This window comes from Ictalurus punctatus, chromosome 14, assembly GCF_001660625.3.
Source record: "Ictalurus punctatus breed USDA103 chromosome 14, Coco_2.0, whole genome shotgun sequence".
In the NCBI taxonomy this organism is placed as follows: Eukaryota; Metazoa; Chordata; class Actinopteri; order Siluriformes; family Ictaluridae; genus Ictalurus; species Ictalurus punctatus.
In genome coordinates, this window is record NC_030429.2 from 20,780,477 (window position 1) to 20,804,023 (window position 23,547).

The following is a 23,547-nucleotide window of genomic DNA, read 5'->3' on the forward strand; positions in this document are numbered from 1 at the left end:
CGAATAAAGACTCATTATCATTAAACTTGCAGACAGATTTTTATTTTACATTATTTTCATTTTGTACACTTTCAAATCTGGATACATATTGTAGCTTTGTATTTTAGTAAGAAATGTCAAAGTAACCTGTCACTAGAAGCGAAGTTTGTTTTTTACATCAAGGACCACAATGGAAACAAGTTTTTTAACTTTATTGTGCCATCCTTGACAAATGAGTGTATTTCACTACTTTTTTTGTTTAATAAATCAAATCAAATCACATTTACGTACAAGAAGATATATAAGTAAATTTCCATGTTCTAGATACCCCCCCCCCCCCCCCCCCACACACACACACACCCCCAAACAGTTCACTACAGCAAAAGTAAACGAGCACACGGTGGCACAGGAGGTCTCAGGAGTGCATTTGTTGAATTCTTGCTATTTTTGGAACAATGATTTCTTGTTAAGACCATTAAAAGATTAATATTTTGCCATTTCGGGCTTGGCACATTTTTATCTTTTCCCCCCAGGCGTGTACACCGGGGTTTATCAAACTATTTGCAGCCAAGGACCACATTAACTGTAAAATAAATCCCCCCTTTATACAGACAATGAACACATTCCAACTGTTCAAATAGGCTCATTATTTTAATGTGTACAATAATATTTTGGTTATTTATTGGGGATCAAAGACATACACTTTAATGCTCAAATATTTGTGGACACTTGACCATCACACCCATATGTGTTCCTTCCCCAAACTTTCTCAACCCCACTGAACACCGTTGGGATGAACTGCAATGCCAACTGAACCCCAGGCTTCCTCGCCTGACATGGGTGCCTGACCACATTAATGCTCTTGTGGCTGAATGGACACATATCCCCACAGCCACGCTCCAAAATCTAGTGGAAAGCCTTCCCAGAAGAGTGGAGGTTATTATAACAGCAACGTGGCACTAAATCTGTAATGGGATGTTCAACAATATTTGTTTGATGGTCAGATGTCCACAAACTGCCCATTACATCAGGAGATTAAACTGACAGAACACATTAGGTTCAATTATTTATATACAGTAGTTATTTTGTTTGAACCCATTCAATTCATTTGACAAGTCAAAATGTTAAAAACTATAAAAACTCAATAAAAAATGTAGCACTTTCAAGGTATGTAATGTAACAGTTCCGTCACTGCAATTTCCACCACTATGTCTCACTATGTGTTTGTGTGTGTGTGTAGCACAAAGAAACAAAAAGAAAACTTCAAAAGTTACATGCTTCAGTTTCCTCAAGCTCTGATTTCAATCTGCAGTATATTACAGTCACAAAAAGGAGTCAAATAAGGAATTAAATGGATTTAATTGGGGTACTTCAGACTCATTAACAGGAAATGGAATATACAAAATGTAAATGTGATGTAAATGTAACCATCCTGTACATATTATATACATGTAGACTGGGCATGCTTCATCATGTTTCTTCGCATTTCAACAAGAATAATGGAAGTGTACAAGTATCAACACTGATTATTGAATAATTAGACAACCAATTAGCTAAATAGTTGCATTTCCATACAAAAACCCAATATACTTAAAAAAAAAAAAAGTTCATCTATTTTCAATATCATTCTAATAATAATGACAGATAATACTATACAACAGTACAAGATATTGATAATACAAATACTGAAGGGAAAGAGGGAGAACAACAGTTCGGTAGTTTCATGGAATTATACAAATTATAGTACATGGTACCCCACAACAATTAATGATTTAAGCAAAAACATTCATTTCAGTACATTCGGCATATCTTTTCACCAGAAAGTAGGCTAATAATAATAATAATAATAATAATAATAATAATAATAATAATAATGTTAGACTAGGCTAGGCTGTATTCTTATTTTCAGAGTATGCAACTTGTTTTATTGAAGATTTGTGGCTTAGAATTAATAGTTTAATTAACAATTAATTGTTCATTAATAAATGAATAATCAATTAGTGTCTGGTTTGTTCAGTTTACAACTTTGCTCATGTAATAAGATTGCACTTATATTACTAATTACAAGTACCACAACATATTTTGTGTTCTAAAGTGGACTGCACTGTATTGTGTAAATCTGTATCCCTGGGAAAATTCTGGGATATACAAATTGAAAATAAAATGATGACTGGCCATTTGGGTCATTTATGCCAATTCCAGCACAATCGTGTGGGTGAATTCCATTGTGTTTTTATGTTCAATTTGAAATATCATAAAACTTTCTGTCCTTTAGTGAACTCCTACTGTACAGTGAGTTCCAATTATAAAGACACAAATAGATTGTGTAGTGGTTTAACATGCAATAATAATAAAACACAGCCACACATACCTAGACCTATGTTAAATTTGGCAACAATATTGAATTCTGCATTGAAATGAAATGGTATATTATATATAATATAATTAATACAAAATCTTGTCAGTTTATGACACAATTTGTGGCGGATACGTGTCTATTTTATTACACATTTTTAGGAACAACCAATTATGCTAAACAGCCAGACTCCAAAATATAGACAGTGCTAGAAAAAGGGGGAAATACCCCCTAAAAAAATATATCTACCAAAAAATATGGAAAATGTTGAACCACATTCAGTCTTTGTCAATAACTCAATGCCCCGCATCCCTCTACCCAGGTTTAAATCTAAAAGTAGTAGGCAACCTTTATTCATTCTTTCATCTTCAGTAACTGATTTATCCTGTTCAGGTTTGCAGTCGATGCAGTGGATTAACAGGAAAATGGCCCACACCTCTGGAGAAAATAGATGTCAATCAAAAAGGTGCCCATAGAGGGCGACATAGCCTTTTCTAAGATCCGGATTTCACATCCGCTCTGTTTGGTACTATTTGACTGTCGTCAGCAGTGTGAGGTATTAATGTAAGGGTTCCAAGGACCACTTTTACAGAAAAATAGTGGTCCATAGTGTCTCTTGCCATTAAATAATTCAGCATTGCGATTCCTTCTCACTGACAGGAAAGTATCCAGCCTTGGTAGAAGCTTTTCTCAGGGGAACACCTTCCCTATCAGCAGCAAAGATAACCTGTAGTTTCTCCTGCTCCTGTCGTGTTATGGGCAGATCAGGGGATGGTGTGGTCAGCTCATGGAATCTCTAAGGATAGAAAGAAGGAGGGAAGTAGTAGAAGAGGTAAAAACAAATTGTTGCATTGGTGTCTTGCATGTTGCAGTAGTGTTCCCACCTCTCTCAGTGTTCCTTCCACAGTGCCCATCTTATACACGATCCATAGAGGGATACAGACCATGGACGACAAAGCTAGAAGCCAGCCCAGTGCATAACCCCACCATGGATACACATACTCATTGTTGTATTTCAGTGGGGTATATTTGATCAAAGAGAAAGCAAAGGTGCCCTACAGGGACAAATATATTAATGACAAATAAATGCAAGTGGCTTAAATCTACATTAGTAAATTATGGTGAATAAAGAGTGGCTAGTAGTAATGCATGGTGGTATATTCTAATAGATAAATTTGGAATGATAAATTTTAGTTTTTAACACCAACAATAGCTTTTTAAAAAATAAATAAATAACAGACATATCAAGTACAAATTAGAGAAACTTACAAAACAGGTGGCTGGAGTCAGGAACAACCAGCAGTACTTAATGTAAGGTCCAGGTCGATAACCAATCATGTCCTCAATATTGTCATAAAAACGATCAGCACCTAACAATGATTTTTGGACTATAATATTAATAACATGTTTGTATGATCAGACTATATATAAAACATGAAAATTTTAGTTTTTTTTAAAGTATTTTATTTATTTATTTATTTATTTATTTAAACTTGGGCTCTTTAACAATTGAGGAGAGCTTTGTAATAAACTAGTCTTAAATGTCATCAAATGCTAAAAGTGTTACAATAATAATAGTTAGCATATTATGGCTAACAAAACGAAGGCCAAACGTTTGGTAAGTTCATGATCATGTGTCACTGTAAATAAACTTTTGTTAAAACTGTGAATTATAAAGTTATATCAAGTTTGAGTAAAATCAGTGAAGGTCTGTAAGTGTATAAGAAAAGAAATATCTTGTGTTTGGATATACAGTGAATGAGGCTGACACAATAACTGTATGTAAGGGTGCATGTTGTAACGGAGTCAAAAGTGAAGCCAAAATGTCCGAGGCCCTCTAGTGTCTGGGTGAAGTAAAACATTTTTAACACCGCCCATTCCCATGCTATTGAATGGGATCCAGGGCAAACATCTTTTAAGCTTTCTTCAAACTTCATTTTAAGTAACATGTCCCCAAATTCTTTAGTGTTTGCTCATTTTTACAAGTTCAGTTGACCTTAATATCTCCCCTGATATTTTTCCTTATAAGATAAATGTGTTTTAAAGGATGGGAATTAGGGAACTCTGTTGTATAGTTTTTCTTGTTGCTAATTTTACACAGCTCTGCAAAGTTTAGCATTACTGCTCAGTTAACACAACTGAGTCAATACTTAAACTAATTACCAGGATCATGGGCTGAATTTGGTGTATCTGAAATTCCTGTAGAGCACTAGTTTGACTCTGCTGTGCTAGGTGTGTCTGGGAACTATTATGTGTTCATATGTGTTTATATTGGTAAACACAATTATTTATTTTGAGAACTTTCCAAACGTTTAATGGTTAAGTCTATATAAACATCCTAATTAATCCATCGTGGTACTGATAATTATCGATCAGCATTGCGTACAGCTGAGGAAAGTGAACACAGTGAGACGCAATGCTGACTATTCTCACTTCATATATTTTTTATGTTGCAGTTAATACATTTATAATGAAGCAGTAGTATGACAGGCTACACTTAAATAATATACACCAAGACTGTAACAATAAACCTCTTTAGACAGTTATCAATAATTATTCCAGTGGCCTAGCAGTTTAACATGAAAGAGTCAGAAAATGCAAAGTAAATAAGAAAAAAATGAAAAGAGAAAATGTGATCTCACCATAAATCCAGGCAATGCATATAGTCTCAAAAATGCCAACAAAGAGGAGGCACATCCCACTTGCTGCATAGTAGTCAAACAGCTGGAAGACATACATTCCACCCTGTGCATATGATAGATAGATAGGTAGGGAGAGAGACAGAGAGAGAGAGAGAGAGAGAGAGAGAGAGAGAGATAGGCCCTTGACATTTTCTCTTTTTTTTATTCTTCTCTTATTTGACATCTTGGCTACCAGTCCACATCTGACTGGACGAACAAGTGTGTCCTTGTATAGTGTCATGTTTGCTTACATAGTATATATGGTGCAATTGTTTGAGTTTTCTAGCCAGTAAACATGCGATTGCACTGTCAGTGCCCTACCTCTGTCAGCATGATCAATCCCATGAGAAAGGAAAGGAAGGCCACAGCAAGGATGAGGAGTTCTCGACGGTTTTTACGACGGAACACTGATGGGTACATGTCAACTATCGCCGTCACCAGACTCTCCACACAGACAAACTGAGACATCAAATTAAGAGCCAAATTAAGTCTGTTCTAGTATGAATCCTTCATGCAATGGAAAATCATTGCATTACAATTGGATGAGAAAAAAAAGTGAAACTCAAAAAGTACCATAAGTGCAATAATTGTTTAAAGAAGGGGCGTACAGCTACTTCATAAATCTCTATATTCCTGAACAGGTTAGTACGATTTTTGAGAATCAGGAAAATCTACTATTCATAACAATTTATTGATAACTATACAGATGCTTTTATTATATTTAGTAGATATTCAATAGCCTGTTTTGTCAATAGGTTCTCATAACTAATGTTGACTACTGCTGAAAGTCATTACTTAAGCTAATTATTGTAGTAATATATAATTAAGGGAAAAGTCACTGTGACAATAAAGCATACACAAGTCATTGCCTTTTTTTTTCATTCAACAATTGATTGCTTTTGTGTTTTACCTGACTGTCCAGGCCGAGCAGCACAATCATAATGAAGAAGAAACAGGCCCATAGAGGAGAGAAAGGCATCATGGAAACCGCACGTGGATAAGCAATAAAAGCCAATCCAGGGCCTGGAACATAAATAAACAGTTTTTACACAAATTAACACATCATGGACTGTTATCATGGATGCTGAAGATAACACTCTCACTAGAGTATTCTTATGTTCATATGTAATGTATGGGTCAGGATACTGACTGAGTGACTGAGTTGATTGTCTGTTGCATATTTTGCCAATTATGGGCTTGTATTTAGGTTATATATGCTGACTCAGCATTCACTGTATTCATAATGATAATGAGTATTTATTAGGCACATATATATTACAGCACAGTGAAATTCTTTTCTTCGCAGAGCACAGGGTCAGACATGATACAACAGAGAGGGTTAAGGGCCATACAGTGGTAGCTTGGCAGTGCCAGGGCTTGAACCCCTGACCTTCCGATCAGTAACCCATAGCCTTAACCGCTAAGCCTCCACTGCCCCCTATTGTAGTCATGTTGCATGCAAATGTTGTAATTTAGTTGAAAATACATCTTCAGCATATCTCTTTTTTCCAGACCCTGTTTATATTAAAGGTCTCAAAGCAAAAACACTATTTGAAAGGCAGTACATACCTGATTCTGCTACTTCTGAAATAGGGACATTCTGCTCGAAAGACATGAAACCCAGGATAGAAAAAATAGCAAATCCAGCTACAAAACTTGTACCACTGTTCAGGAAGCATAAAGCCACGCAATCTCTGTGGGTATAAAAAAAAAAACAGCAAACTTACAGAGATTGAGTGATGTTTTCAGGCAAAATGGAATAGTTGCTTTAAAATGGAAAATGTCTTTTCACGTGTTTGGATGTGTAATAAAAGTTACTTTGTACATCACTTTTACTTTTTTAATAATTGTTTGATACTTGAGAACCTTCTTGGCCTGATACTTCCTACTTTTTATACTTCTACAAATGTATCTCCATCTATATTCGTCTATATTTAAGTATAATTCCCAGTACTTTTCCACCCCTGTGTAGGTATGTATGCGTGTAATATGCAACAAAACAAGCATACTTTATGTTGGATCGAATTTTGTCACCCTTTCAATGGTCTTACCTGTAGCAGTTGTTGTTGTATTTATTGTAGCTGCCCAGTGCTGTCAAGCAGCCCAGACAAATAGCATAAGAGAAGAAAATTTGCGTTCCTGCATCCATCCATACCTGGGAAAGTTCAAAGAAATTAGAACTCAAGTATCCTATGATTTAGTAGTCCTAAATGTACTTCAAGACACTTCACTGTGAAAGACATGTCTGCTAACCTCACTAACAGTAGACAAAAAGGTCATATTACAAAACTGGAAAGATAGAGCTAAAATGTCTTTTAATTTGTCCTTTCTGAAGGTTTCTTTACCTCACAGTGCCTGTAATATGTTCCACAATTTGTTGCATTTTTGCGTGCCTTGTTGTGTTGAATCACTTGCAACTTCAACCATTTCATAGAAAAAGCTGCTACATTACATTTCACTTTTGCACCTCATTTTATAGACACATCATATTCATTGCCACTTTGCCCAGTAAAACTAATTGAAACCAATTGTCTTACCCCTTCACATATTATCAGTATGTCATTATAATAGCGCTTGAGTCAGGTGGGTAAATTCAGGAACCGACATATACTGCCTTAGTGAGTTTGACCCCATTTACACTTTGTTTCATTCATATTGAGTATCAGGATCATATATGGATAGGGATTATCCACATCATACAAAATGCAGGTTGATTTGATCATTTAAACTTTAGAAAGTTTGAGATAGCATGAAAAATTGCAACAACACAATGAGGAACAACACAGGAAGATGGAGGTTAAATATTACAACAATCAGATTTTAATCTGGCTATATAGAAATGGGTTTTGATTACAAATGTAAATACATGTGGTTAAAATCTATTCAGGATACAATATAATCTATTCATTTATTCAGATTATAGATTATATTTAAGATAATTATATGAAAAGTCAATGAGATATCAACATACTTTATGTATTTTAAACAACTACATTTAAAAAAAAAACATTTAAAATTAAGACACAATTAAGACAAATATTTAAGCAGATAAAAGATAAATACTAAATTGGTGTGTCCTTTTGCTCTTTTGAACACGTCCCTGTTTTTCTTCCCATGGGGGATCCCTCATTTTGTAACAGATGGAGAAACTGGAGCAGACGTCAAAGTGCACAGCAGGACACTCCAGAGAGATGAAACAAACATTGTTTTCATGCAGGGTGACCAGCTTTAGGATACAATAAACACCTGGCCAACCCATTCCAGCATATAGAGGTGAAAGAAAAATCTGCACTCTTTTTTTTTTTTTTTTTTTTTTACCCGAGAAAGCATTAGAAGAACTGCAAAACTGTCCATAATCCAACAAAAGAAGTGAGTGGTGCACTTCAGTTAAATGCCTTTGTGGGATTTGAGCCTTTTCTAGTTGTAAAAATGTTATAAATGCTTTGTGAATTCTGACTGTGGCATCTTTATAGAACATATGTAGAAACTGGGTTTGTTTTTTCAACTCCTACACTAAAGGGCACAAACAATGGCAAGCCAAGCCCCAAATGGCAAAATATTAAGATTTTAACGGTTTTAACAACAAACCATTGGTCAAAAAATTTGCAAGAATTAAACAAATAAATAAAGTAACTTAGTATGGGATAGCATTTCCCTTTGATTTCTTTAAATGCTTAAGCCTTGTGGGTAAACTTGAGGACACATTTATTTTTTTACTTTATTTTAATTTTGTACATCCAGACATAAAGTGCTGTGAAAAAGTATCAGATTTTTTTTCTTCTGTTTTTGTGTATATCTCATACTAAAATATTTCAGAAATTAAAACAAAATCTAAGATAAAACAAAGGCAACCTGAATAAACACAAAATTAATGATAATGCTATTTATTGACACAAAAAGGTTATCCAATACCAACTGGGATTGCATGAAAATGTGTTTGCCCCTGTAGTTACTAATTCCCCAAATCTATGACACTGCATTCATAATGGGGTTCAGCTGGAATAAACGCAACCAGGCCTGATTACTGCAAACCCTGTTCAATTAAATCAACACTTAAATACAACTTTTTCAACAGCATGAAGTTGGTTAAACACTCTTACCCAGTAATACGCTATGCCAAAGTTGAAAGAAATTCCAGAAATGATGAGGAAGAAAGTGATTGAAATACATCAGTCTGGGAAGGGTTACAAAACTATTTCAAAGGCTCTGGGACTCCAAAGAACCACAGTGAGAGCCATTATCTCCAAATAAAAAAGCTCAGCACAGTAGTAAACCTTCCCAAAAGTGGGCGTCCTTCCCAAATTCCTCCAAAAGCACAGCGACGACTCATCCAGGAAATCACAAAAGAGCCAATGACAACATCAAAGGACCTATAGGCCTCTCTTGCATCAATAAAGGTCACTGATCATGACTCCACTATCAGAAAGACACTGGGCAAAAATAGCATCCATGGAAGAGTGGCAAGGTGAAAAGCACTGCTAACCCAGAAGAACATTAAAGCTTGTCTGAGTTTTGCCAAAACACACATTCACACAATGTTCTGAGGATTGATGAGTTGAAAGTGGAACTGTTTGGAAGACAGGGGTCCCGTTACATCTGGCGTAAACCAAACACCGAATTCCACAAAAAGAACATCATAGCTACGGTCAAGCATGGTGGAGAGAGTGTGATGGTGTGGGGATGCTATTGGGCAACAATTGAGGGAAACATGAATTCTGCTCTACCAGAAATTCCTAAAGGATAATGTCTGGTCTTCAGTCCGTAAATTGAAACTCAAGCACAACTGGATTATGCAGCAAGACAATGATCCAAAGCATAGGAGTAAATCCTAGTCCTAGAAGTAAGTGAAAGACTGATCTCCAGTCATTGGAAACATTTGGTTGCAGTTACAACCAGATTTTAAGTTTAAGGGGGCAGTTAGTGTTTCACATGGGTGATCTGTGTTGGATTACTTTTGTTGCTTTAAATAAATAAATAAATAAAGAAAGAAAGAAAGAAAGAAAGAAAAACTATATTGTGTATTTACTCAGGTTGCCTTTGTTTTATGTTGTATTTTATTTGAAGATCTAAAACTATTTATTATGAGATTATACACAAACCAGAAGAAATCAGGATGGGGTAAATAATTTTTTACAGCACTGTATATTAGTCTGCATTTTCCATCAAACATTTTAATCATTATTATGATTTCACCTTTGCGTACAAGAAGACTATATAAGTGAATTTCCCTGTTTCTAGCTTTTCCCCAAACAATTCACTGCAGCAAAACTAAATGAGCAAATGGTGGCACAGGAGGTCTCAGGGGTGCATTTGTTTAATTCTTGCAAATTTTTTGACCAATGATTTGTTGTTAAAAACATTAAAAGATTAATATTTAGCATTTTGGCCTTGGCCCATTTATTTTTCTTTGCCCAGGAGTGTATACAACGTCATAGCATACATCTGAAGGATGTTATCTGAGTAGATCTGAATACCTGTGGGTCTGCCAGACGTCCGAGGTCTGGGTAAAGATAAAACTGGATGCCTCGTGATGCCCCTGGCAAAGTAATCCCTCTGATTAGCAGAATCAGCAGCATAACATATGGGAAGGTTGCAGTGAAATAAACAACCTGGGAAGTCACAGTTACATAGATACAAGCATTAATGCTCATCTCTGTTCACAACAAATTCCTAACTCATATTTCTTTTCATTAATAGCAATACAACAGTATAGGGAAAGCTTCCCTTTTCAACAGTGTAGGTAAAGCTCTCTCTCTCTCTCACTTTTAACAGATAATCAACCCCATCATCTTCAACTTACCTTCCCAGTGGACTTGACACCCTTCCAAATGCAGAAGTAACAAAGGATCCAAGCAAGAAGCAGGCAGAGGGCCATGTCCCAGTGCAGCTCTCCAATCTCATCGATACCTGAGGAGATCCGTAAGACTCTTCTCCTGAACATGCACAACAGAGAAATTATAACATTCAAATGGGGAAGAGACAGCATTAAAGGCCTTTTTTTTTTTTTTGTAAAAACCAATTTATGAGAATTATCCTCATGAGTCCCCTCCCTTGTAAAGAGGATTCTCAGTATACACAAGAACATGAGACATAGCCTTATGATTCTCATGGGAAATCAGAACATGCAATTCACAAGGGCAGAAAAAGCAAATAAATAGCACTAATTAAGCATAGCATAGCAACCATTATGTTTTAAACACACAACTAAATCGTGTCACTTGACGCTTGATCGTGTCACCCCAATTTTAGCATCGCTTCACTGGCTCCCAGTCCATTTTAGGATTCAGTTTAAGATTCTGAGGTTTGTTTTTAAAACTCTTAATAATCAAGCTCCGTCCTATCTCGAGGATCTCCTTAAACCACATTCATCAAACAGATGTCTAAGATCTTCTGATAGGTTTCTTTTGCATGTCCCTCGTTCCCGGTTAAAAACAAAGGGGGATAGAGCTTTTGCTGTTGCCGCCCCCCGTCTATGGAATCAACTGCCACTGGACATCCGACTTGCACCTTCTATTACCACTTTTAAAAATAGGCTTAAAACTTATCTCTTCTGCCAGGCTTTTTGATCAAATTTTTAATTGTTTAAACAAATTTTTAATCAATTTTTTCTATTGTCCATTGTCTGTTTTTATTTGGTCTAATTCTGTTTCTATGTTATTTCCCTTACTGTGTGCAGCACCTTGGTCAGCTTTGCTGTGTGAAACGTGCTATATAAATAAATTTTACTTACTTACTTACTTACTTACAACTAAAGTTTTTCTTTAAAATATTTGGAGCAATAAGTCAGTACCCTGTTTAGACTTAAACACAGACAAAGTTATTTATGACAAAGATGTGGGTGGGCGTGAAAACACTAATATACTTACTCCCAAAATTCAATAACTGGGGAAGTTGCATTCTCCAGATGACACTGGTCTATAGAATCATTTCTTCGGTGAAATTCCACGCATTCATCTAAACAATATAATTTGCTATTAGTAAAAATCTGAGGAAGTCACAATCATTAAAAATATTTTGCATTACTTGAATTTGCACTGTTGCATACAGTGGTACATTACTCAAAGTCAAATAAGGGATGGTGAATCGATTTGAAATCAGCACACCTGTGTTCCAGGTGTTGTTGCAGGAGGACCATGGCAGGTCCCAAGAGAAGGAGAAGGACAGATAAAAGATCCCCCAGGCCAAAACGATTATGTAGTAGATATTCAACAAGGCTACTATGACTTGGGTGGCATAACCAATGCCTGTAGTTAAAAAAGAGACACTCGTGTTAGGTATTGAGCAATTTGTATAGCCTACCACCATTTTATTACACTGTACTGTAGCAACTCAAAGTTCCCAGATGGTTATGTGTAAGGTTACGAACTAATGTTCTGAAAATGTGCAGTGATAACAGTTTTGCATCAAAATGTTCTCAGAATACTTGTGGAAATGCCTGTATTCACTGTCCAACAATTATACCTATTTTAGTAATATTTCTTCACCATAATGCCCAGAAAATAGTGTGCTAAGCTAATTATTAGCTGGAATACCATAGACAAAATTGTGCCATCCACAAGACCTCACTCTGGTATTTTAGTGCAATGTTTATCCACAACTATAGCAAAAGAATGCAAGGCAAAATATATACATGTCCGAAAATTTCATCAGTGGTAGCCAGGCTAATATTTATGCTTTATGTGCTGTGTGTTCTTGTATTTCTGGTTAAAACAAACAAACAAAAAAGCAGTCTTGTAGCTCCTTTTAATTTCATCACCAAAGTTAAAAATAGGTCAGCGAGTTTTAATCCCAGCACTTCCACTGCTGAGTTCTTGACCAAGGCCCTTAACCCTCAACTGCTTGTATAAGTTGTATAAATGAGAAAAATGTAAGTGGCTCTGGATTAGGTTGTCTACCAATTGCCATAAATGTATACATGTATACGTGATGTTCTACGACCCCTATTCCAAAAAACTTGCGACAGTATAGAAAATGCTAATAAAAACAAAGAGGAGTGATTTGTAAATGTACTTTGACTTGTGTTTAACCCTCCTATTATGTTAAGAGTCAGTTTGACCCATTTCCACATTTGAGATGTCTGCAACACTGGTTAATCTCTTTTTTTGTCTTTGAAATTTTGACTTTCCTCATTTAAGGTCATGAACTTATATGCAAATATTTCTTTATTTAGTAAAGGTTTACTGTTTTAAGCTGTTCTTTGCTGTTTTTGTGTGTATTTAAACTGTGGAAATTATTTTGACCCATAACATAATGGATTGCCCTGCGATGGATTGACACCCCATCCAGGGTGTACCCTACCTTGTGCCCCATGCTCCCTGGGATAGGCCCCAGGTTCCCCGTGACCCAGTAGGATAAGCGGTATAGAAAATGGATGGATGGATGGATAACAAACTGGATGTAACTTTTTTTCTAACATAATAGGAGGGTTAAACAAAAAAAAAGTATAAAGACAAAGTATTTGATATTTTACCTAATAAACTGCATTATTTTTTTTAAAGATAAAAGTTTATTTTGAAATTGATGCATGCAACATGTTCCAAAAAAGTTGGGACAGGGGCAATTTAGGACTAATAGTGATGTGACAAGCTGAAATAAGAAGGTGAGGTGAAACAGGTGAGGTAATTGTCTAATCATAGTATATAAGGAGCCTCCAAAAAGGCCTAGTCCTTCAAGAGCAAGGATGGATCGAGGCTCGCCAATCTGCCAGCAGATGCGTCAGCGAATAATCCAACACTTTGAGAACAACATTCCCCAAAGACAAATCGATAGGATTTTGGGCATCTCAACTTCTAAAGTGCAGAATATAATTAAAAGATTCAAGGAATCCGGTCAAATCTCAGTGCGTAAAGGGTGAGGCCGAATACCACTTCTGAATGTGCGTGATCTCCGATCACTCAGACGTCACTGTCTTAAAACGCATCATGAGTCTATAATGGAAATCCAGACATGGGCTCGGGAATACTTTGGTAAACCTTTGTTAGTCAACACCATTCGCCGCTGCATCCACAGATGCAAGTCAAGGCTTTACTATGCAAAGCAGAAGCCATGCATCAACACTGTCAAGAAGTGATGGTCTCATCTGAGATGGACAGTAGCACAGTGGAATCGTGTTTTGTGGTCAGACAAGTTAACATTTCAAATAGTTTTTGGAAAAAACAGCCATCATGTTCTTTGGGCCAAAGAGGAAAGGACCATCCAAGTTGTTATCAGTGTCAGGTCCAAAAGCCAGCATCTTGGTATGGGGTGTTCTAGTGCCCATGGCATAGGTAACATACACATCTGTGAGGGCATCATTAATGCAGAAAGATATGTACACATTTAGGAGCAACATATGCTGCCATCCAGAGCAGGACAATGCCAAACCACATTCTAACCTGGATTACACGTGGATGGTTGCATAAGCAGAGAGTGCGGGTGCTAGCATGGTCTGCCTGTAGTCCTAACCTGTCTCCAATTGAGAATGTGCGGCGCAATATGAAGCGCAAAATAAGGCAATGAAAGCCCATACAGAAGAAATGCGTAATGGATGAATGGGGGAAAATTCCACAAAGCATTGCATCCTCACTAGCATGAAATCCAGCACAGAAGCACAGACCTAATTTGGACAATGGATCTCTGAAAAATAATGCCTAGTGCATTATTTTTCAGAGATCCATTGTCTTGATTAAAAAGTAAAACACACTTTAATACCAATGAGGGAAAGCAACTGGACAAAATAGAAATGTGATATTCAGTGTCTTTTTGTTTGATATATGGTGTCCTTTTCTCCCTTGATTTCATGTCCCTGAAATTTCTTGTTTAATTCTAATGCAGACATGCTACATATAAAGTATGTCTAGTGATTCATGAGTTATTCAGTAAACACAAAATGATTTGGCATTTATTTATCGTGTTTTAAACTTTTAAATAAAATTCATATAATGTTAATTTTAGATCTAGACTGCACAATATAGCATGAATGTTGTATTTTATAGTGTTTACAGTGGGAAACGATGGGAAGTGGGAAAAAATCTATACCACAGCACATGGCTGGTGAACAATGACCTTCTGCATGTTTTCTCCTTAATGCCTTTCAATCTCTGCATTAGTCGGATATCTGTATATTTAACCTGTATATTTAATATCTGTATATTTAACCTACATGCTTTAAATGATATAACATTATGCACAATATAACATTATTGTAATAAATGTAGTAATTTGTATTAAAAGCCATCTAAAAGCAACGCCAAAGCAACATGGTTCTGCTGCAGCAGTATCAGCACCAACCAGTGTATCTGTCTTAGTTTTCAGTAGAAATGCTTACACCAGTATTGCTTTCATTTGTTATACATTACAACAAATGATAAGATTTGTTATTAAGTATGATATCACAGTGTTGCGGAATTCTCAGTTCTGATTGGTCAGAAGGTGTTGATTAATTTTCTATAATAGCAAGGCTTTGACACTAGTGGTTTATATCAAAGGTTTATATTAAACCACTCCACATGTGAAATGTTAAGCTAATAATAAAGATTATTTAACATAGAAAAATATCTAATTATTGATATGGTGACATTTCCTCTTAGGAGTCAATTATTGTAACAGCTATGGATGATGTCTTGGGCATCAGTGCTTTGTAGGTCAGTAATTGTTACAGCACTGGAAAGTCTTCAAGACAGAGGATGTTCTACTTTCCGGTTTCCTGGAAATGGAGAGTGGTTTATTTATTTATTTATTTATTTATTACTTGTTTATTAATTCCAAGGCTGGTGAGGAACTAGTTTGTCACATGGATATACCATATTATTAAATTGAATTGTAGATCTTTTTTTTAGGCCAGGAAACTCAACAGGAAAGGAGCAGGAAAATAAAATGGGCTATTAAGTATTATTGCCTTGTATCTTGATTATGACCAGGACAAAACCATGGGTTAAATTAAGGGTTAAATTAAAGTGAAGCTGCTTTGGATTTAATTATTTTACCAGTGTCATGATCTCGCCTGCAGATGGCGCTGCGGCCGCGACATGCACGTAGAGCCAGAGGGCATGCGCGTGCACGAACCAGAGCGAGTACACGCTCGTGGAATGCATATCAATTATGGAGACTTTCTTTACAATGGACACGTGCGTTTGTTTCTGTTCTGTCCCCTCCTTGTTTAGTCATTGGTTGTTTTGCGATGGTGTGTATTAATTCTTACCAGCTGTCAGCGTTCAAGGTAAATTACATTCGTTATTTAAACCCATCGTGTTGCTGCGCACTTGGCGCAGTATTAAATGCGTTAACGAGTAAAGCTGGAACGGAGTGTATAGATGTCGATACAGTTAAGGTTCCATGTCCTGTTCTTGTTTCATGCCACGATTCCAGTTTAATGTTTAGACCTCGTTTAATGTTTGACCTTTGTTCGGGAATTAAATGCGTTAATGAGTAAAGCTAGAACGGAGTGTATAGATGTCGATACGGTAAAGGTTCCATGTCCTGTTCTCGTTTCATGCCACGATTCCAGTTTACTGTTTAGACCTTGTTTTATATTTGACCTTTGTTTCAGAATTAAATGCGTTAATAAGTAAAGCTGGAACGGAGTGTACAGATGTCGATACGGTTAAGGTTCCATGTCCTGTTCTCGTTTCATGCAACGATTGCTATTTAACGTTTAGACCTCGTTTTATGTTTGACTTTGTTCGAAAAATTCATGTATAGACGCCAAGTATATGTGAGCTACCTGGATGTTAGCGGTCATGTTTTCGTGCCATGTGTTTTTTTCATGTTTTGAACCTACTCTCATGTTTAGTACCTCGATTATAGCTTTTCCAGTTAAGACCGCGATCCCTGTTCAAGTTTTGTTTGTAAATAAAGACATTCATCTGCAATTGCTTCTGCATCGAGTCTGTTTCATAACATCCAGCCAGCAAGATAGTATGCCTCAACCTAAAGATGAGCTGATAGACTAAGCCCTGCATTTTCTGATAGAGCAACATCCCTGATACCAGGTTTACTTCATGATTCTAAAACACAAAAAAGTGATTAATGCACCACAACACGTCTTTGTAGGTGCTGTTCTAACCTTCAAACAATGGGCTGATTTTCCTCCAGCAGGTAACTCCTCCCTCACTGGTGTACTGACCCAGCGCTGTCTCGAGAAAGAACACAGGGATTCCACAAGTGGCGAGAAAGATTAGGTAAGGGATGAAGAAAGCACCTGTGTGGTACACAGAAGAAAAATTAACACAGAGCCTGAGAAATGAACAGAGGCAAATGGAAACATACAGCATCATATAGGAATTATTACAGTAGAGAGACCTTGTTCGTAATTGTTTTATTTAGCTATATGGAACTAATATTTTTCCAGAGCCCCAAGATGTCTGTCTTCCATGGACACATGTCAGTGACTTATCAAACAACATCTGGGAGTAAGTGAGAAAGCTGTGTTTTCAAGAACTCAACAGATCAAGAGGTCAATTTTGCAGCCACCTGGCAACCATAAAAACAACTCATAGATTCTCAGTCAAGCTTATTAACGTATTAGATGATAAGATGGATATAAACAGTGAAAATGATAACTGTTTTTACCTCTAATTATGACACAACAGACATTTATTATAATAACCAGTTTTAGAAAGTGGTTATTTGTAGAAATAACAATAACACTTAGTCAGCATCTTTAAAATGATCGTTATTAAATTTGTTTAATTTTTGTTATTTGTACAAAGAGAGAATGTCATAAAGCAGCATTGCAGAAATACAGATTTAGGTGTAGATCCTTAATGAGCAAGCCAAAAGCGAAGGTGCCAAGGAAAATTTCCCTTTTTTGCAAACTATAACTATAAAAATGGGTTCTGGAAATTTTGGATTGATATAAGATGACATTTACTGGTCAAGGTAATGATGGGTAGTAAAAGTAGGTAGCATTCCTCTGTGTCATTAAACTGAGCTGTTTCCCCTTGTTTGAGCTGTTCCCTAAGCTGGGAATTAGTTATAAGAATGACATTTATCTAAAAACCCATCATCAGACAAATTTATACTAAAGACCACAAATCATTCTATCAGTACAGGGAAGTTAATGCAACATATACAAGCTTACGACATCTGTTTGGTTTTAGTTTTACAAGCAACAATATTGCATTTTGTGAAACAGCAGAGAGTACTTCTTGAACTTTCAAATGCATTGCTGAAACAATCCGTTAGCTGAAGCAAAAAAAAAGTTTAGCAAACAGAATTGTTATTCTAACGGAAATACTCAGCCATGGGCAGTGGTGGCTTGGTGGTTAAGGGTCTGGGTTACTGAACGGAAGGTTGGGGGTTCAAGCCCCAGTACTGCCAAGTTGCCACTGTTGGGCCCTTGAGCATGGCCCTTAACCCTCTCTGCTCCAGGGGTGCCATATCATGGCTGTGCTCTGGCCCCAACTTCCTGACAGGCTGGAGTATATGAAGAAAACAATTTCACTGTGCTCTACTGTATATGTGACCAATAAAGACTTCTTATACTACTTTGTTAAAAAAAAAGGAGCAGATCATGCTAATACAAGTATGTATTGTATGTCTGAAAATGAACGGTCTCACATAAATATTCAGTTTTTCCTGATGGAGTAGAGGTAGGGAAAGGTTTATGAGTAGTGTTTTTTCATTTTTAAAATCATTATTAAACCACTTTTTAAGTTAAATTATGGACAATGTTGTTAATGTTCATATTTAAATACTGTATGTGGTCACTGCTATTGTAACATTAAGGCACAAAAATGTCAGTTTGGTACAAAGCAAAATGAGAACAATCATGGACAAATCTACTGTTTGTACTTTCATGGCTTACCTCCTCCATTTTTATAACAGAGGTAAGGGAAGCGCCACACATTGCCTAGTCCAATAATTTCTCCAGCTACAGAGAGCACAAACTCCAGCTTGTTGCTCCACTGGCCTCTGTCCTTCATCTTCTCATCAGTATTTGGCACAATGTCCAATGGTCGATTCAAACCATTAGGTGGATCCATTTTGCCCCTGATATTCTTTTCTCCTGGGACAAAGAACAAACATTTCATGAAAAAGACAAAAAACAGAAAGCAAAAGAGAAGTGACTAACTTTGTATTCGGAGTAAAGGGATTAAGATAAACGTTTGTCCTCATTCAGAGAGAGCTCGATTGTCTATCATGGCATGCAAAAATGAATTAAATTCTTTGAGTTTATATCTTCTTTGGTGCACAAAGACTATTACATGCATAAGGTAGCTTTGTGACCTTTAGAACCTGTGTTTTGATGCTCTCCACACCTCACAGCACAAGGGTGGGACTGTAAATAAAGTAGCACAAGGTGATCAGGATTCTAGTGAAAAAATAGTAATTCCAATTAAAAAAAAGTGCAACACCCAAAGTCAGCATAGTTATTTGCTCATTTGGTAAACAATGTGCAGCAATTACAATGGGTCATATAATGTAGGTCCTTAGTGGATCATAGAGTGGTGGAAGAGTGGGGGAACATCTCACAGCAAGAACTGACAAATCTGGTGCAGTCCATGAGGATGAGATGCACTGTAGTACTTAAAGCAGCTGGAGGTTACACCACATACTGACTGTTACTTTAAATATTGACCCCCCCCTTTGTTCAGGGACTCATTATTCCATTTCTCTTCGTCAAATGTCTGTGAAACTCCTTCAGTTTATGTCTCAGTTGTTGAATCTTTTTATGTTAATACAAATATTTACACATGTTAAGAAATTTGCTGGAAATAAAAGCAGTTGAATGTGAGAGGACGTTTCTTTTTTTTTTGCGGAGTTTATTTAGTTGATTTATAGGCTAATTAATTAATTTATTGTCACATCAGCATCTCTGCCTGCTTGTAAGAACCAAACAAGACAGGTGGTCAAGCACATCTGTCTCTCATATCATTCCTATACAGTACACTGTTCAAACACTCTTTGTGAAGTCTGTGTGACATTTCTCAGCCTTGTCTCTGCTTATTGGTTTGACTGGTTCTCACTTCTGGTTTTGGTTTTATTCTGTCATTGGATTCACCTTGTTCTGTTTGCACATTGCTTGGACCCTCATATATGATATGATTATAAATCTTTGCTTTATCTTTTAGCTTTGGTCAGTTTTGTAATTTTTTTATCTTGCTATTTTTGACAAAGAAATGAAAATGGGAAGCAAATTGAATAACTATAAACATATTAGCACACTTTAGTCCCTAATTAATTTGAATGAAAATTCTACTTCAGAATATAGACCACATATTGAACACATATTGGACTATCAGTGTCTTATTCAGCTTTGAGTAGCATTTACAGCCACAAACTGCAGAAGTCACTTTATGCTAGACAGAAATTAAGGGTATAATGTGGACAATTGTGATCTAATTGTGTAATCTCGAAGACATCATCAGTGATGTTTCCTGGGGTCACTAGGTGTTTCAGGTCTTTATCATCAAAAATCCATGCCCAGGAGACCCAGCCATCGCTGATCAGACCTGATCATAACCTGTGCACAAGATGTGAGTTTAGGTTATGAATTCACGTTCAATATTTTGCATAACAAGGTCTTAATGTGTTTATTGTGTATGATATATTGCGTATGATTGAATATGTCTTTTACAGGTGTCTACATTGTTATTATTACTACTTTATTAAGCAAATAACAGGACCATAATCAACTCCTAATATGTGTTCTTAAAAAAAGAAAGTGTTACCAACATCTAATAAAGCTGTCTCAGCCCACATGTTTGATGAGGACAATGTAGACTTGGACAAAACAAATGATTTAACACAGATGGTCTATGAAGATGTTGTTCTTAATAATTTCAATTATTATATGCATAAGAACATTTTAGATGTTACGTTACTGCAAATATCACATGCCGATATCATTGTGTTGGGCTGAATTCCCAAGCCATAGTGATAGACTACAGCATTGAGGGATATGGTCCTGACCCAGAACAGGCATGAAGAAAGAGCTCTCTCTGTCCCACAAACAGAAAACTCTCTGACTGTGCTCACTCCTGTCAGCTTACATTAACGGCTTCAAGCTTTCCATGCCACTCAGACCCTACAGAGTACTGGTGTGGCCAAAGAGAAAAAAAAATCCCTCTAGAAACGGAATCTAACAAATTAGCAAACAGACTGGATAATAAGAGGCTACTCCATGGCCCACAGACTAAAGGTCCAATGTACAGGGGTCTGAGCAAAGCACATTCCAGACCTCCGTCTTTCTCCCCAGGGGTGATGGAGATAACTGTTCCCTTCACATAGTTAAGGTTTCAAACAACAAACGATGATGGCATCCTGCAGTGACAGAAGCCTTGAGAATGTGTTCTCTCTCTCCCTCTCTCTCTCTCACTTTCTCTCTCTCTCTCTCTCTCGAGCAGAGAGGCAGACAGCCAGCACCAACTCACCCTCCATCCACTGCAACTGAGCACTGAAAAGGCAGGGGGTGGAGAGTAAAGACTCTAGCTTTAACAAGGAACTTGTGGGAATGAAGGGTTGGCATTGAGCAGAATAGGCCCGAGGGCTGGAGGTCTTTGTGTTTGAGGACAAACCTCAGTGCCAGGGAGTTTGATCACAGTTTACCTTGGTTTTCACAGGCTCATGGGGCTGACAAAATGGCATGATTACCAAGCAGTGAAAATTCACATCCACAGAAAAACGAGACATAAGATGTGCTCTTTGCTGACTAGGTGTAACTTTTTCAGAATCAGAATAGCTCTATTTTTGGAAGTAGTTGCAGGATAGTGGTCAGTCCGAGAGTTGTAGAATAATATTGTTGTAGAATAAATACTATTGGACAGAAATGGAACTACCAGATTCTTGCAATAAAAAAATGAATCAGTTAACACTGCAGATACTTAATGATATAAATACTATATATATATATATATATATATATATATATATATATATATATATATATATATATATATATATATATATATAACCTTACACTGCATTAATGCAAGAAATGTTTTATATAGTTCCATGACCTTCAGTCTTTTTAAACAATATATGCTTAACTAGTCTTAATATCAAAATAAAATATTGGAGTCTAACGTCTTTCATAAATGAGTAAAATCACAGACATAATAGATATATTATTAACCATTTTTGGTCAACATGGACATAATGTAAAAGCTTTTTATTTAGCTTCATTTACGTGAATACCACAATAAGTTTCATACTTCAATACATCACATATTTAGGATAATAAGTCTAACAGAACCAGTGGAATCGCCAAAAAATAAACAACATGCACTGATATCCTAAAGTTATACACATCACAGCTAGCATACCTAAAAGTCCTGACCAATAAGTTACCAGTCCGGTGCTTTTTTAAAGTTTATATATATATATATATATATACACATCTCTCTCTCTCTCTCTCTCTCTCTCTCTCTCTCTCTCTATATATATATATATATATATATATATATATATATATATATATATATATATATATAGAGAGAGAGAGAGAGAGAGAGAGAGAGAGAGAGTTTACAAAGGGAACTTTATAATAGGATCAGTACTTTAAAATATTATTATTTTGAAACATTAAATAAGTTAAAAAGGTAAAATTTCATCAGCTAACAAGGTAATAATATTAATACTCTTAACACATTTGAACAATAAAACAAAAAAAAAGGAGCCTAAACTTGTCTAGATTTACGTACATGCCTTGTAGGATAGCACAGCTAAGATGTATAATCAATTATTGATCAAAATTGTTCCCAAGCATACAGCTGAGCTCACTGACCTGTCATTGAATTGGAGTGTAATGTAGTCATCAACAGCGATGTGACCAGTAAATTTGAAGTTTTTATTATTTAATATGAGTGGAAGCACAGGAGGGATCCTGGTCCATCTCACCACTCAGCCCTCAATGAAGCATTACCAACTCCTCCCCTAATTTCTTCCTCTTTCATTCATGAAACAGCACATTGGAGGCTTGTGGAGCCTATGAGAGTGACAGAAGGATTACATAACTTTTTGCCCTCCTGCTCAGCCCACAAAATGTCTCTGCCATTGTCAAGAAACCAAAGACTGAGAAGAATATGGCACAGGGTCAGAAGACCACCATGGCCAGACCTCACTGCCTCAACTAGCATAGAAAACGCTGCTAAAAGGCCAGACTAAAGACTAAAAGATTGGCTAAAGTGTTATTGGCTAAAGTGTTAAAGATTGGCTAAAGTGTATTGGCTAAAGTGGCAGTTCTGTGAGTGGAAACACCCTTTAGATGAGAGAGTAGGAGAAGGAAGGAAAATGAACAGACTGGTTAAAAATTTCTTGGATTTGTCAGTCAGTTGCTGGTATCACAGGTGCGAAAAAGAAAGAGAGCAGGCCATATCAGTCACAAGACAGGCCAGGGCTCTCGGACTTGTTCCAAATCTGACCTCTCTAAGCAAATCAAGTGGTGAATGCAGACATAGTGATGATACATGAACTTAGAACGCAACATAATAGCAGTGTGAGGTACACACTGGCAAAATGTTAGCCATTCTTCTTTTGTTGGAATAAACCCTCCATTCAACAGGGGCTCTTTACAGGAGCTGATTTACAGCTGATTGTTCCTAGCAGTAT

At 36.5% G+C, this 23,547-nt stretch overlaps 1 protein-coding gene across 1 annotated transcript; it reads right to left on the bottom strand.

Annotated features, from left to right (window-relative positions):
* Positions 1 to 1,284: 1,284 nt before the first annotated feature.
* On the bottom strand, positions 1,285 to 22,822 carry slc6a13 (solute carrier family 6 member 13). Its single transcript, XM_017484725.3, has 15 exons — positions 22,724 to 22,822; positions 18,803 to 19,003; positions 17,060 to 17,194; positions 12,120 to 12,260; positions 11,883 to 11,970; positions 10,817 to 10,949; positions 10,491 to 10,625; positions 7,068 to 7,171; positions 6,586 to 6,710; positions 5,927 to 6,039; positions 5,338 to 5,475; positions 4,978 to 5,080; positions 3,605 to 3,705; positions 3,220 to 3,390; positions 1,285 to 3,131 (listed from the first exon to the last, which is right to left on the bottom strand). The coding sequence occupies exons 1-15, from the start codon at positions 22,752 to 22,754 to the stop codon at positions 2,967 to 2,969; spliced, it is 1,884 nt and encodes a 627-aa protein (XP_017340214.1). The 5' UTR covers positions 22,755 to 22,822; the 3' UTR covers positions 1,285 to 2,966.
* Positions 22,823 to 23,547: the final 725 nt, after the last annotated feature.

Bases quoted from the DNA above. Each gene is read 5' to 3' on its own strand.
- slc6a13 (XM_017484725.3), bottom strand. From the start codon at position 22,754: ATGACTACATTACACTCCAATTCAATGACAG. The intron at 6,711-7,067 runs GTAAGACCATTG...TTATACCCACAG, and splicing joins TACAACAACAACTGCTACAG to AGATTGCGTGGCTTTATGCT. The intron at 3,706-4,977 runs GTGAGATCACAT...AATCATTGTTAG, and splicing joins ATGCATTGCCTGGATTTATG to GTGCTGATCGTTTTTATGAC.